The sequence below is a fragment of the Triturus cristatus genome, chromosome 9, assembly GCF_964204655.1.
Source record: "Triturus cristatus chromosome 9, aTriCri1.1, whole genome shotgun sequence".
NCBI classification, from domain to species: domain Eukaryota; kingdom Metazoa; phylum Chordata; class Amphibia; order Caudata; family Salamandridae; genus Triturus; species Triturus cristatus.
In genome coordinates, this window is record NC_140592.1 from 819,362,770 (window position 1) to 819,377,792 (window position 15,023).

The 15,023-nt window shown below is 44.0% G+C and overlaps 1 protein-coding gene across 1 annotated transcript; it reads left to right on the plus strand.

Moving 5' to 3' along the window:
- Positions 1-1,628: 1,628 nt before the first annotated feature.
- On the plus strand, positions 1,629-2,321 carry LOC146798894 (E3 SUMO-protein ligase KIAA1586-like). The gene has a single exon (XM_085627795.1). It carries the CDS (start codon positions 1,629-1,631, stop codon positions 2,319-2,321), a length of 693 nt encoding a protein of 230 aa, XP_085483921.1.
- The last annotated feature ends 12,702 nt before the right edge of the window (positions 2,322-15,023 follow it).

Consider the following 15,023-nt stretch of genomic DNA (forward strand, 5'->3'; position numbering starts at 1 on the left):
ATGATGAAGAGCCTGCTAGCAAACTTCCTAGAAAGGACCATGTACTTCCAGTGGATGAAGGGAACAGGGAAGATGATGAAGTGCGAGAGAAGGCACTAGATGAGGGTGACACCACTTCTAGCAGCAGCGTTATCACCCCTACAGAAGGGAAGACAGAAGATAATCCTCTTAGAGATGAGCAGCATCATGCTGTGGAGATTGCTACAGAGACAGAGGAAACACCAAGCACTAGCAAACAGTTTGCCATATTATCACTAAAACCACATTCAGACAGAGTTTTTATGAAAGGCATTCATCCTAAAGGTTGGAAGCATGACCAAAAAATATATTTCCAAAGCAAGCATCCGTGGTTAATTGTTAAAGGCCCTAACCTTGGCTGTTTTGTGTGTCGCCAAGTCCGTGATCTTGGTGCTGAGAAATCAAGGGGAATTAAATTGTCCAAAGAATGTACTGAGTCTACTGTGAAGGCATATGGAATCAATATAGAACAGCAGCAAAAATCATTGAAGAAAAAGATTGGAGAACATGCAAAAAGCAAGGCTCATATTGCAACTTTAAAAATCTTAGGTAAGGCTAAAAAAGAACCTTTATTGCAAGTAACTGCTAAAGCGCTATCTGTACAAATGTCAACAACAGCCAGAATATTCCGTGTAGCTTATAAGGAAGCAAAGCGGAACAGGCCAGCATATGGTTTTGAAACCGAGACATACTGCCACCAGTGGAATGGACTGGATCTGGGGCGAATTTTGCACTCCAATGTAGCTTGCTCAAGCATACAACGCCACATAGCCTCATTAATGAAAAGGAAGATATTTGCCAAAATTATTGAACTTTCCCCAAAAGTAAGTCTTTTACTAGATGAAGGCACTGCGTTAAATAGGAGAAGTTCTTTAATTATGTACATGCGAATGCAGCTACCTGCCATGGACTCCCCAGCTAATATTTTTGTTGACCTCATTGAGCTGAGTGATTTGTCAGCTGACGGCATAGTAAACAGTTTACTATCTGCACTAAAAAAGCTCCAGTTAACATAAGTGAGGACTTTCTCTCCAAATGCCTGGTTTCAGTTGCCTGTGATGACGCTTCAGTGATATTTGGCCGCCATAGTGGTGTTGTGAAGAGGTTGCAAGATAAAATCTCTCCCAAGATTGAAGCCTGGCACTGCTCAGCACATCGCCTGGAACTTGCCATTCATGATGTCATGAAAGATATTGGCGCTACAAATCATTTCAAAAACTTACTTGATAAGCTTTATTCTCTATTTGCCACATTTGCTAAAAACCGTTTGGAGCTAAAAGAATGTGCAGAAGCTCTGCAGAATAGGTCGAGTGTTAGATACTCGTTGGGTTGCATCAAGCTTCAGAACAGTGGAGGCTATTTGGAATGTATATCCTGCGCTCTACAAGCACTTTACTAGTGCAGCTGATGGTTCCCGTGACAGTTCAACACGAAATATGTACACAGGCCTAGGAAGGCAGTTATCATCTATACAGTTTGATGCTAATCTTGGCCTCATGTATGATGCTCTTCAGGAGTTATCAGAGTTATCACTCGAGTTACAGAAACATGACTCTACAATCATTGATGCTCATCAAGCTATTTGTCGGTAAATAGCAGTGTTTGAGGCAATGGTAGACAGGCAAGGGAACCACTTCTCACAATGTAAAAAGGGCATAGAAGAAAATATTTTCCAAGGTGTGATGCTGCACAAAGGAAAGACCACGGACAAAATCATTGAACAGGGACAGTTTTTTCGTAGCCTTACAGAAAATCTAAGACATCGTTTGTTGTCTACAGGAGGTACTAATTCTACTGACAAAAAGGCTGAGTACGAGACACTGATTAGCGAAGTGAAAGTTTTATACAAACACTACTGGCCTGATGACCTACCTGTTCTCTATGGTGAAAGTGATATTGAATCTCTGTGTAAAAGATTCAACATTGCCAGTCGAGAAAGCATACGTGCTTACAGAGAGTATAAGGAATCTGGAGGAAAAGAAATTAAAAGGCAGTTCAAGGAGCTTTTGATGGCCTTACACACTATTGTTATCAGTACTGCAGAATGTGAGCGGGGTTTTTCTCAAATGAATCTTATATGCACATCTACAAGAGCACCACTGCTAACTGAAACAATATCTTCTTTAATGTTTTTAAATCTTGTTGGTCCACCATTTAAGAAATTCAACCCCATTTCCTATGTTCAGTCATGGCTTGCAAAAGGACGAAGAGCAGCTGATGACACTAGGAGTAAAGCAAGGAAAGAGGTAGACTTGGATTACACAAGCAATTTAGACAGTTTGTGGGCTTTTCTGGAACAATAGATGTTGCTAGCACAGTCCAACTGACAGAACATGTGTCATGGCAATGTTTTTAAAAAGTTCGTTTTTACTGTGTTTGGATATTTAATTTTTGTTCTACTTTATAGGTTATTTATTTATTTATTTGCTTTAATAACACTTTATTGACAGTGTCAATTTGTTTAGTATTTTGTTATATTCATGTGTCTTTATTGTTTGGATGTTGTATTTATTATTCTATTTTATACATTTTATTTATTTTGTTTTTATAAGACTTACCTTGCTTTTTCGTTTTTCATTTTAGAACATGTCTTTATTTGTATTCATCTGTATTTTATTCTTAGTTGTTTTGTCTTTATATATTTATATTTTGTATGGCACTATGGTAATTTTGCACTAGTAGGTATGGCTTGAAATATACGTAGATTCAAACTGCCCAACGCGCCTGGTAGCCATGATGCGGAAGCTGTCAAGAGTGTTGAAGGACAGAGTAGGTTTTAAAGTTTAAGCCCCTAACCCCTCGAATCTACGAACCAGGGACTCAAAGGGGGTGAGCTGGCGAGTCACCTCCCGGGAGTACGCTGGGGAAGACAGCCAACGATGCAATTGACAATATTGCAGACGCGCGTTATCTAAGATGGAAAAATTGTTTGCATTGATCAAAGGTGCGGGGGCAGAGCACTGGAAAATATCCTGGAGAACACGCCAACCCTCTATGGTCCAAGCCGCAAAAGCCTGTGGCTGCAAAGCAGGGGTGAACGTAGGGTTGCGTGTTAGCGGGGTGTTGGGGGAAGGGAAGGTCGTAAGGCCCCGGGAAAGCGCCAGTTTATCCCATATCTCCAAGACCATTATCGTTGGAGTCGCTAAGTAGGCACTGCCAGGGCGTGCCTCAGGCGGGAGCCAGGCTAAATCCCACAATGGTCTACAGGCCACCGCACAGTCCATATGGAACTAGTGCTTCTCGCTTTCAGGAACAATCCATTCTGATGTAAACCGGAGATGACAAGCCCAATAATATTCCAGTCTTTGGGACAGGCCAGGCCACCCCAAGATCTGGGAAGCATAAGTAGTTTATGAGAGAAGGGGGGCGGGACTTTCCCCAGATGAACTTGGTAAAATCGTGTTGTAAAGCCTGAATGTCAGTATGCGAAATGGGAGTAGGAAGAGACTGGAACAGATAAAGGACTTTAGGGAGAAAGGACATTCTAATGGCATTAAGGCACCCCAGCCACGCCAGTGGGAGGCCCTCTCATCAAAGCATTTCATTGCAGATAGATTTCTGGTATCTATGCCAATTACAGGAGGATCAAGAAGAGAGCCTAGGAGTCAGGTCTAGGCCAAAGTAGCTAATCGACTTATCAGTCCACTGTACCGGGAGTAAGTCCCGCAAACCCTGGACCTCCAAGGCCGAAAGCGTGAGATTGAGAGCATGGGATTTTGCTAAGACGATAGCCTGAAGTGGCCTCAAAGGACCTCAAGAGTTCAGCCACCGCTGGAAGAGAGGTGTACGGAGAGGACAAGGACAAAAGCAGATTGTCAGCAAAGAGAGAAGCCTTGTGTTCAGTACCCCCCCCATACGAATAACCCGTATATTCTGATTGAAGCATTTAGCAATAGCTAAGAGCTCGACGACAAGTGAAAATAATAGAGGAGAAAGCGGGCACCCCTGGCGAGTGCCTCGTGGATAGAGATAGGAGCGGTGGTAGAGCCGTTGAAGCGAACGCGAGTGGTAGGTTTCGCATAGGGGGCCATCAATTTAGAAATAAATCCAGGTCCCAAGCTGACTTTCTGAAGGACTGCCCGGAGGAATCTCCAGTCCACGTGGTCAAACGCCTTCTCGGCGTCAAGAGAGATCAGGAAGGCAGGGATATCTCTTAAATGCGATTTTTCCACCAAGTGGGCAATCCGCCATATGTTGTCTGCGCCCTGATGGTGGCGGACAAACCCCACCTGATCGGGGTCTATAAGGCCCGGAAGATGAGGCTCCAAACGGTTAGCCAAGATTTTGGTGAATAGCTTGGCATCAGGATTTAACAGGGCAATGGGGCGAAAAGAAGCCGCCAGAATCGGATCCTTGCCAGGCTTAGGGACAAGTACTATTTCCGCTTCGTTCATCGTAGGGGAAAGGCACGTATGATCAGTTAAGCTGTTAAAGAGATGGAGCAGGTGATCCCGCAGTTGCGGGTAGAAGACCCGATAAAAAGCGACCGGTAGACCGTCGGGACCCGGGATTTTGCCCGTCGGGAGCTGTTTCAATGCTTTAGCAATTTCCTCATGGGAGATAGGCTCTTTGAGTAGCTCCGTGAAGTACGGATCAATAGGGTCCCAGGGACAAGAGTCGAGAAACGTCTCGACCGCCTCCGGTGGACAAGGATCATGGGCATACAGATCAGTATAAAAGGCCATCAAGCTATGTGCCTTGTCTGCTTCCGAGATAGCCCAGGAGCCATCAGGCCGCTTGAGCTTTGCAATATGGGATTGGGCAGTCTGAATCCATAGACGGTGCGCTAAGCACGCCCCAACCTTATCACCACCCACGTAAAATTTCTGTTTAAGGTTAACAAGAAGTCGTTCGGCCTTATTAGTGTGCTGTAAGTGCAGTTGACCGTGTAGGGTAGCCAGGCGCTGCTTATTAGCAAGGGAGGGACAGGCATGATCCTCACGCTCCAAGTCTTTAATATCCCGGGAGAGGGTGGTTTCAACCAGACGTGCCTCCCTGGTTGGGGCAATGGAGATTAAGGTAATGACTCCCTGAACAGTAGCTTTGAAGGCATCCCAACGGACATCCTCGGGAGTATCAGAAAGAGAGTTAGCCACAAAGAAGGATTCAATCTCCTTACGAATGTACGCCACGGGCAGTGGGAGATTGGAGCGTAAGCAGGACATGCGCGTGATCGGAAATAGAAATGTTCGAGATGTTCGTGGTGCACAGCACGTGAGCCAAAGAAAGTGAGAGTAAAAAATTGGCAATACGCGAATAGGAGTGATGAACATGAGAAAAAAAAGAGTACATTCGCGAGTCCGGATGTAGGTATCTCCAGGCATCGACCAAACAAAAGTCAGTAATGGCATTCTTCAATGGCGCTGACATCGCCCCAGCAACATGGTGCGCCTGTGTAGTGCGATCCCGCTCAGGATCCCAAACCAAGTTAAAGTCACCCCAAGGACAACAGGGGTTGAGAGGGAGTGAAGCAGAGCCCCAAGGTGTTGGCGCAAGAACATATCATGTTTCTGGTTGGGGGCATATACATTAACAAAGGTACAGGAGCCCTGACCCCAAACCATGTCAACTTTAAGATATCTCCCTCTCTCATTGGCCACACACTGGGAGGTCACAGCGCGCCAGCCAGTTTTAAACAAAATTGCCACACCACAAGTCTTGGTCAGGGAGCCTGCCCAAAATTGGGTGGGGTATTTGCGGTGAGACATGTGGCGGGTGTCAGAGGAAAGCAAGTGGGTCTCCTGTAGGAAAACCACGTCAGGATCATGCTGGAGTAGATAGCGACATACCTGTCGACGCTTGTTAGGAGAGTTGAGTCCCTTCACATTGAGAGAGAGGAATGTAACAGTGTGTGTCATGGTGTGAGAGAGTAAGGACAACACGCTTCAGCCACACCAGTAGATCCCAGAGCATACCAGGCCCACACCCAATCAAGCACCCCCCAAGAAAGCGAAGGGAGACAAACCCCATAACCGGGAAACAAGCAGCCCCCCAGGGTCGCACAAGAGAGGGAGAAAAACATGTTGGCAAAACAGTGGCAAAGAGAATGAATAAAGCACAGAAGCAAAGGGCCAGCCGACCCCACACAGTTGCCAATATCTCTTCCACACACTCCCAGAGTTACACCACAACCCAGCCTCTGACAAAGGCACATCTGAAAAGAACCCGTAGACGGGGAAACAGATAAGAAGAGAAAGAAATAAGAGAGAGAATAAAGAAAAAACAGGCCAACTGGGCCAAGTCATTGTACAGTCTATTCGGAACAGCCCCGGCTCCCGAAGGCGGACCATTCCGGAGAAGTCACTCTCCTAAAGGACTCTGGAGAGGAGGGGCGGTAGACACACAGGAGGTGAAGAGTCTCCGCCGTCAGCATTCGCGTAACAATGAAAGAAGCACAGCTTGAGCCAGCCACCAGGCCCGGGCCGAGGGTCCCCCAGGACTGGGCCCGAGGTAGCAACACAGCCTGGCACATCATAGTACAGAGGGCAACTAGTTTGTGAGAGATGGGAGGCAATCAAGGAGGGAACTTGGTTGACGGCATCCTGCTTGGCTTGTGATGATTCAAGTTCTTTTGAGAGGCGTCTGGAATGAGGAGGAGGGACAGTGGACCACTCCGGCCGGACAACTTGCCATCTACCCACCCAGGTAAACATCAAAGCAAAGGGATGACCCCATTGATATTTAATCACAAGGTCCCGCAATTTATCTGTCACAGGCTTGAAGGTCTTCCTCTGGCGAAGCGTAGAAGATGCAAGGTCCTGAAAGATTTGTATGGAGAGCCCATTGTAGGAGACCGCTTGAACTCCCTGCACCTTCCGAAGGATGGCTTCTTTGTCCACAAAGAAGTGGACTCTCATGATGATGTCCGGGACAAAGTTAGGGCGGTTGCGGGGGCCAGGCACTATCCAGCATGTGTGGCGAGGTACCCTCATCCTCGCGAATGGCATGCAGAAGGTCCGCCGTGTACGCCAGGATGTCTTTCCCTTCCATTCCCATTGGGACACCTCGGATGCAAAGGTTGTTCCGCCTACTGCGGTTCTCCAGGTCCTCCTGCTTCAACTGTAGGGTGATATTTTGGTATTCCAGATCGGATACCTTCTTCCAGAGGCCACCAATATCCTCTGTCCTGGTGTCCATTGTCCGTTCAAGACCATCAACCCTGTCACCAATCTCAACGACCTCCCTGCGGATATCCTGTAATATGGCCTTAAAGTCCTGCCGAAGAGAGCCAATTTCAGTCTTGATTTCCTGCACGAAGGACGACATGTAGGCCTGGTTGATTGGCACCCCAGAGGCGGATGAACCAGAGGGCGCCAAAGAAGCAGTAGGGTCCTTCTGTGTATGCGAGGGCGTCTTGGACCACAGGGAGGTCACCGGATTCTCACAGGAAGCTGCAGAGTCACCCTCTTTATTGCCTCTATCCTTAGGAGGCATGTCTACCAGGAACGCCAAGGACCTAGCGGGAGAAGAACCAGGGCACTCCAGCCGGTGGCAGACTCCGGGTGGGGTGATAGAGAGATAGCAGAGGAGCGGAGGGCCACTGAGCGTGTGGATGGCATGCCCTGCAACACACAGGACGGAGATAGGCACCAAGAGCTTCCGAGTGCTTGTGGACATCAGCAGCAGGAGAAAAACAGGCAAATCACACTCCTTCGGGCGAGAGAGGAGTGATCAATCAGCTACAGTGGAGGGCCAGCTCACGCACCAACCAGCGGGGGCCCCACAGCCCCGCAGTTCCAGCGGGGTCCCCGACCAAAGGCAGTCCAGGTAGGCCAGGCGGGGGCACACAAGCTGAAGGGGCAATGAGAGTCTCTGGGGCCCCTCCAAGGGCCCTGCAAGCAGTGAGGCAGTGTCCAAAGCAAAGCAGCCTCTCACAGTGACCGGGAGACCCCCAGGGCCCTCACAGGCCACAACTGCACCAGCACGGGGCTCAGAAACCAGAAGAGTCGGGCAGGGCACTGATGGAAGGGCACCTGCAGCGTGCGCGCCCACCCGGTCCACGCCCTGAAGCTAAAGTCCCAGGGGAGGGGTAGAAGTGGTGGAGCGAGGGCCGGGAATCATAGGCCGTAGATGGGGACAAAATGGCGGGCCCGGCCTTGAAGAGCCAGCAAAGCTCAAGCTGACCAGTCGCCCGCGTGTAAATGCTCCCCCGTCCCGGTACCACCGCCAGAGCGCTCAGTCGTGGTCCGTTGCGCCTTCTGGACTCGGGGGAGGTCGTCCACTCCCACAGCTAGGCGTCCTGGGCAGCAGGGGGGCCGCCGTCCACCTCCGCAAGTGCTGGGGACACGTAAAGGCTCCAGCAGCAACTCGGGGCCCCCAGCAGGTCAGTGGAGGTCAGGCTATCTAGGAGCTCTTCGCCGTCACCAGGTCCACTCCCCGCTAACAGATGAGGCCACTAGGGCGTCTGTGTAGTCGCAGCATCGGCTGGCGCCCAAAATGGCGGAAGGATCGGCTCGGGCCGATCCCGGCCAGAAGACTCAGTCTACACAGAGCCTCCGAGCAGCCCCCACAGCACAAGGCGTTGCCAAGAGATCTCCCACAGATGTCCGGGCCCCTCGGAATGCAAAGGGGGCCGGTGACCAGGAGAGAGGCGATTACGGGAGGCACGGAGCGGAGACTCAATGTAACTCGTCTCACTCCATGTGCGCTCAAGCCACGCCCCCGACTATATCTTTTTAAGTATATCTTACCCGACATCTCTATATCTCTCTCTCTCCATCGTTTCAATCCATAGTATAAATGATGATACTGTAGGTTTACACTAACATAATGCACTACATAGGCTTGGGTTTTCAATTTAAATGCCATATGTAAGTTTTGCTTCAATTGCAAAGAGTCATTATGTCCTAGTGGTTGAAGTCTTAAACTCTTCCACTGAAGATTAAGCGTTCAATTCATGATGTTTCTTTGATAGTGTGTTCTCAGTTATAAAGATATGAGATGTTAATTTCTTTGACAAAAGTTGCAAATATATTTTTTTCACATTGTTTGAATATATCTCTTTTTAAGTACATCCTACCCCAAAGAATAAACATCTTCTCTATTTCTCTCTCCAGTCTTCCATTCCACACTATAAATGATGTTACTGTAGGTGTAAACTAACTTACTGCACTAAATTGGTTTGGGTTTTCGATTTGAAGTCATGTATAACTTTTGATGATCACCTACAATGAGTCACTGTGGCCTAAGGGTTAACGTCTTAGACTCTTACTCTGAAGGTTAAGGGTGTAATTTCTTGTTTTTCAATGGATGTATATGCTCCGTTAGAAAATGGGAAATGTTTTAATAAAGGTTTGAAAATATTTTATCTTTTTACTGTTTTTGAATATATCTCTTTTTAACTGTGTCTTACCCTACGTTTCTCTCTCTCTCTCTCTCTATCCTTCCATTTCACACTGCAAAAAAGATGTTACTGTGGGTGTACACTACATAAGCTTGGGTGTTGATTCAAAAGTCACATATAAGTTTTGATGCAAATTATCAAAGTGTCACTGTGGCTTAGTGGTTAAAGGCTGAGACACCTACTCTGCAATTTAAGTATTCAATTCCTGGATTTTCAATTGTTGTGTGTGCTCAGTTAAATGGTTAAGCAATGGTAATCTATTTTTAAAATATTTTTTCTTTTCAGCTTGTTAGAATATATCTCTTTTATGTATGTCTTTGCCCATGTTTCTCTCTCTCTCTCTCTCCATCCTTCCATTCCACTTGTAAACAACGTTACTGTAGGTTCACACTAACCAAGTGCACCACATAGGCTTGGTTTTCGATATGATTGTCATAAATAAGTTTTGCTTCAACAACAAAGAGTCACTGTGGCCCAGTGGTTGATGTCTTAGACTGCTACTCTGAAGGTTAGGTTTTCAAGTTTGCGGTGTTTCATTGACTGAGCGGGCTCAGTTGCAACGATATGGGATGTTAATTTGACAAAGGTTGCAAACCTTTTTCTTTTTCCCTTGTTTGAATATACCTCTTTTTGAATATGTCTTACCTCAAAGAATAAAAATCTTCTCTCTCTCTCTGTGTCTCTCTCTCTGTCTCTCTCTCTCTCTCCATCCTTCCATTCCACACTGTAAAAGATGTTAGTCTAGGTGTACATGAACCTACTGCACAACATAGGCTTGGTTTTCTATTCGACAGTCAAATATAACTTTTGATGGCAACCAGGAAGTAGTCACTGTGGCTTAGTGGTTAAGTACTTACCTTCTTACTCTGAAGGTTAAGTGTTCACTTCCTGGTGTTTCATTTGTTGTGTATGTTCAGTTAGAAGGTTAGGCAATGGTAACTTCTTTGATGAAAGGTTTGAAAATATTATTTCTATTTACCATTTTTGAATATATCTCTTTTTATCTAAGTCTTACCCCACATTTCTCTCTCTTTCTCTCTCTCACTCTGCTCCCCATCCTTCCATTCCACACTGCAAAATTATGTTACTTCAGGTGTACACTAACATACTGCACAACATAGGCTTATGTTTCAATTCCTGGATTTTCAATGATTGTGTGCGCTCAGTTAGATGTATAGGCAATGGTAATATCTTTGATTTCATTTTGAACATATTTTTTCTTATCACCTTTTTTGCATATATATCTTGTGTTAGATCAATTACAATGATATGCGATGGCAATTTCTTTGACAAAGATTGCAAATATCTTTTTCTTTTCTCCTTGTTTCAACATATCTCTTTTTAAGTATGTCTTGCATCAGAGAATACAAATCTTATCTCTCTCTTTGTCTCTCTTTCTCTTTCTCTCTCTCTCTCTCTCTCTCTCTCACTCCATACTTCAATTCCACACCGTAAAAGATATTACTGTAGGAGTAAACTAACCTACTGCACTAGGCTGGGGTTTTCAATTTGAAGGTCATATATAAGACAAGGAAGTAGTCACTGTTACATACTGGTTAAGGGCTTAGACCCTACCGCTGAAAGTTAAGTGTTCAATTCTTTGTGTGTTTATGATTCAAATGTCATATATAAGTTTTGATTCAAGTGAATAAAGAGGCACTGTGGCCTAGTGGTTAACTTTTTAGACTCATACCCTGAAGGTCAAGTCTTCAATTCCTGGTTGTTTAATGATTGTGTGTGCGCAGTTACAAAGTTAGGCAATGACAATTTCTTTGATAAAGGTTTGAAAATATTTATTCTTGTGTGTGCTCAGCTGTAATGTAAGGCAAAGGTGATATCTTTGATAAAGTGTTGAAAATATGTTTTCTTTTTACCTTGTTTTAATATATCTCTTTTTAAGTACGTTTTACCCCACGTCTCTATCTCTCTCTCCATCCTTATGTTCCACACTGCAAACGATGTTAAAGTAGGTGTGCACTAATCTACTGCACTACATAGGCTTGGGTTTTTGACTCGAAAGTCATGTATACGTTTTTATGCCACCCATTAAACATTCACTGTGGCTTCCTGGTTAAGGGCTTAGGCTCTTAATTTGAGGGATAAGTGTTCAATTTCTGTTGTTTGAGCTCGTTTACAACGATATGCAAATATTATTCCTTTGACAAAAGTTGCAATTTTTTTTTCTTTTCACCTTGTTTAAATATATCTCTTTTTAAATACATCTTACCCCAGAGAATAAAAATCTTCTCTTCCTCATTCTCTCTCTCTTTCGCCCTCCATCTTAACTTTTTAGACTCATTCTCTGAAGGTCAAGTCTTCAATTCCTGGTCGTTCAATCATCGTGTGTGCTCAGTTACAAAGTTAGGCAATGACAATTTCTTTGATAAAGGTTTGAATATAGTTATTCTTTCCACCTTGTTTGAATATATCTCTTTATAAGGATGTCTTACCCCAAGTCTCTCTCTCTACCTCCCTCTCTCTCTCTCTCTCTCCTTCCTTCTATCCCACACTGTAAACGATCCTAGTGTCGGTGTACACTACCCTATTGTACTACATGGGCACGTGTTTTCGATTCGAATGTCATATATAAGTTTTGAGTTAGATCTGTTAGTTTTCACTGAGGCCTAATGGTTAAGGACATAGACTTTTTCTACGAAGGTTGAGTGTTCAATTCCTAGTGTTTCAATGGTTGTGTGTGTTCAGTTAGATGGTTATACAGTGGTAAACTGCTTGATAAAGGTTTGAAAATAGTTTTTCTTTTTACCACATTTGAATATATCGCATTGTAACTGCCTTACCCCGCGTTTATTTCTCTATCTCTCCATCCTTCCATTTAACACTATACACAATGATACTGTAAGTACACATTAACCTACTGGACTACAAAGGCTTGGGTTTTTGATTCGAAAGTCATGTATAAGTATTGATTGCTCCCAGAATCAAGTCAATGTGGTCTACTGGTTAGGATTTCAGACTCTTACTCTGATAGTTAGTTGCTCAATTCTTGTTATGTGGGCTTATTTACAAGTATATGCAGTGGTAGTTTCTTTGAGTAAGGTTGCAACCATTTTTTTTCCTTTTCACCCTCTTTCAATATATCTCTTTTTAGTACATTTTACTCCAGTGCAAATCTTTTTCTCTCTCTCTCTCTCTCTCTCTCTCTCTCTCTCTCTCCCTCTCTCTCTCCCTTCATCCTTCCATTCCACACTGTAATCAATGTTACTGTAGGTGCATTGGTGAACACTAAACTACTACACTACATAGGCTTGGATTAAGATGAGTCAAGAGTTACTGTGGCCTAGTGCTTAAGATCTTCGACTTTAACTCTGAAGGTTAAGTGTTCAATTCGTTGTGTTCCAACTGCCTCGTTTAGGCCATGCTAATTTCTTTGAAAAAGGTTTGAAAATATTTATACTTTTTACCTTATTAGAATATATTGCCTTTTAACTATGTCTTACAGCAAGTTTCTCTCTCTCTCTCTCAATCCTTCTATTGCACACTGTAAACGATGATACTATAGGTGTACACTAACTTACTGCCCTACGTAGGGTTGGGGTTTTTGAATAGTCATATATGTTTTGATTCAGCCCAATAAAGAATAACTGTGGCCTAGTGGCTATGGTCTTCGAATCTTACTCTGAATGTTAGGTGTTACAAATTCCTGATGTTCCAATGGTTGTGTGTGCTCAGTTAGAAGGTTGGGCAATTAAAATTTCTTTGATAATTGTTTCAAAATATTTTTTTCTTTTTATCTTGTTTGAATATATCCCTTTCTAACAATGTGTTACCCCACGTTTTTTTCTCTCTCTCGCTCTCTCTCTCTCTCTCTCCTACATTAACCTACTGCACTACATAGGCATGGGTTCTAGATTGCAAAGTCATATATAAGTTTTGATTCTCTCCAGTACAGATGTCCTGTGGTCTAGTGATTAAGGTCTTAGGGCCAGATGTATCAAGAATTGCTTTTGCGATTCTTAAATAGCGAGTTTTACCGATTCGCTATTTAAGAATCAAAAAATGCAATGTATGTAGGATTTACAAAAATGTTTGCGAATCCTACATATTCATTAATAGCGATTCGCTATTAAGGAATACCTTCCCTTTCATTCCTATGGGCCTAGAGGCCCATAGGAATGAATTGGATAGGAATGAATAGGTACTCGCAAATTGTGCATGCAATTTCAAGGGTGCAAGGGTGCCAAAAGGACACCTTGTTGCACCCCTGAAATATGCATGTGTGCACATGTGGAGCACATACATGATCTAAGCTATTTTTGAAGGAATTAGCAAATTACCACCAACTAGAAGTTGGTGATAATTTGCGTTTCTTTAAAGCCAGGTCGCAATTTTTTCCTGCTTCTTGCATTGTATTTAAGGAATCGCAAATTGCAATTCCCTAAATGCATTCGCAAAATAGGTAATCGCAAAAATTGCGATTACCTATTTTGCAAATGCCTTTTGGGATGCATCATCCCAAAAGGCTTTTTCCTGTTCGCATACGGGCCAATTCTTAGAAACAGCCCGTTTGCGAATGGGAAAACGCTTGATACATCTGGCCCTGTGGGCCAGATGTATCAATATTGGATTTTGTGATTCCATAATAGCGAATTTTACTGATTCGCTATTATGGAATAGCAAAATGCAATGTATGTAGGTTTCGCAATGATAATTGCGATTCTTACATATTCGTTATTTGCAACTCGCAAATTGCGAGTCACAATAAGGAGTGGCTTCCCATTCATTCCTTTGGGCAATTTCAAGGGTGCAAGTCTGCCAAAAGGACACCCTGTTGCACCCCTGAAATATCCATGTGGGTTCATGTGGCAAAAAAAAAATGACCTAAGGGCATAAATTGTGATTCCCTATTTTGTGAATGCCTTTTGGGATGATACATCCCAAAAGGATTTTCCTGTTTGCAACGTGCCAATTTTTCTTTTCACCTTGTTTGAATATATCACTATGTAAGTAAGTCTTACCCCACAGAATAAAAATCTTCTTTCTCTATTTGTCTCTATCTCCATCATTCCATTCCACAGTGTAGCTTCGTACAACACTATCACAACGCCCTAACATCATGTACATGGTCTTGTCTGGCACTATGTACAAATGTCATCTCTATCCTCATCCAAGGGTCACAGGGCTATCTACATATCCATAACATCGCTAATCTATAAGCACATCGCAAGGGTGCTTTCTATTATAAAATATGAGCATCTTGATAGATAACGAGGAGGAACTTTCACAGACACTGAGGCTGCGTGCATTTGAGAACTCACCAAACAACAGTCTAACATCTTGTAAGGGCTGTCCTGGTTCCTGTACAAGACGGGGTCCTTAATTCTCCCCCACCAGATAATGGGGTTGGGTCATCCTTGGAGGGATTCTTGGCTCTACACCTACACACACTCTAGGTGCACTTAGAGTAGGGTTCACATAGTAGGAGTACGCTAGATTACTGCCTTGTTTTATATGCCTGCATGTATACATTGTTTTAGCACCATGGTAGAACTATATCTACTATTTACACTTTTGGTGCTCGTAATCAGGTTTATTTGCGTCTGTCTATTAATCATTGCAGCACACGTATTTTATGCACGAATAACGTTGGTTCAATAAATCTTTTGAAAACGTTCCACTGTGTATTGTCTGTATACTTCTCTGA

Excerpts from the sequence above, each read along its gene's own strand:
- LOC146798894 (XM_085627795.1), top strand. The coding sequence starts at position 1,629 with ATGGTAGACAGGCAAGGGAACCACTTCTCACAATGTAAAAAGGGCATA.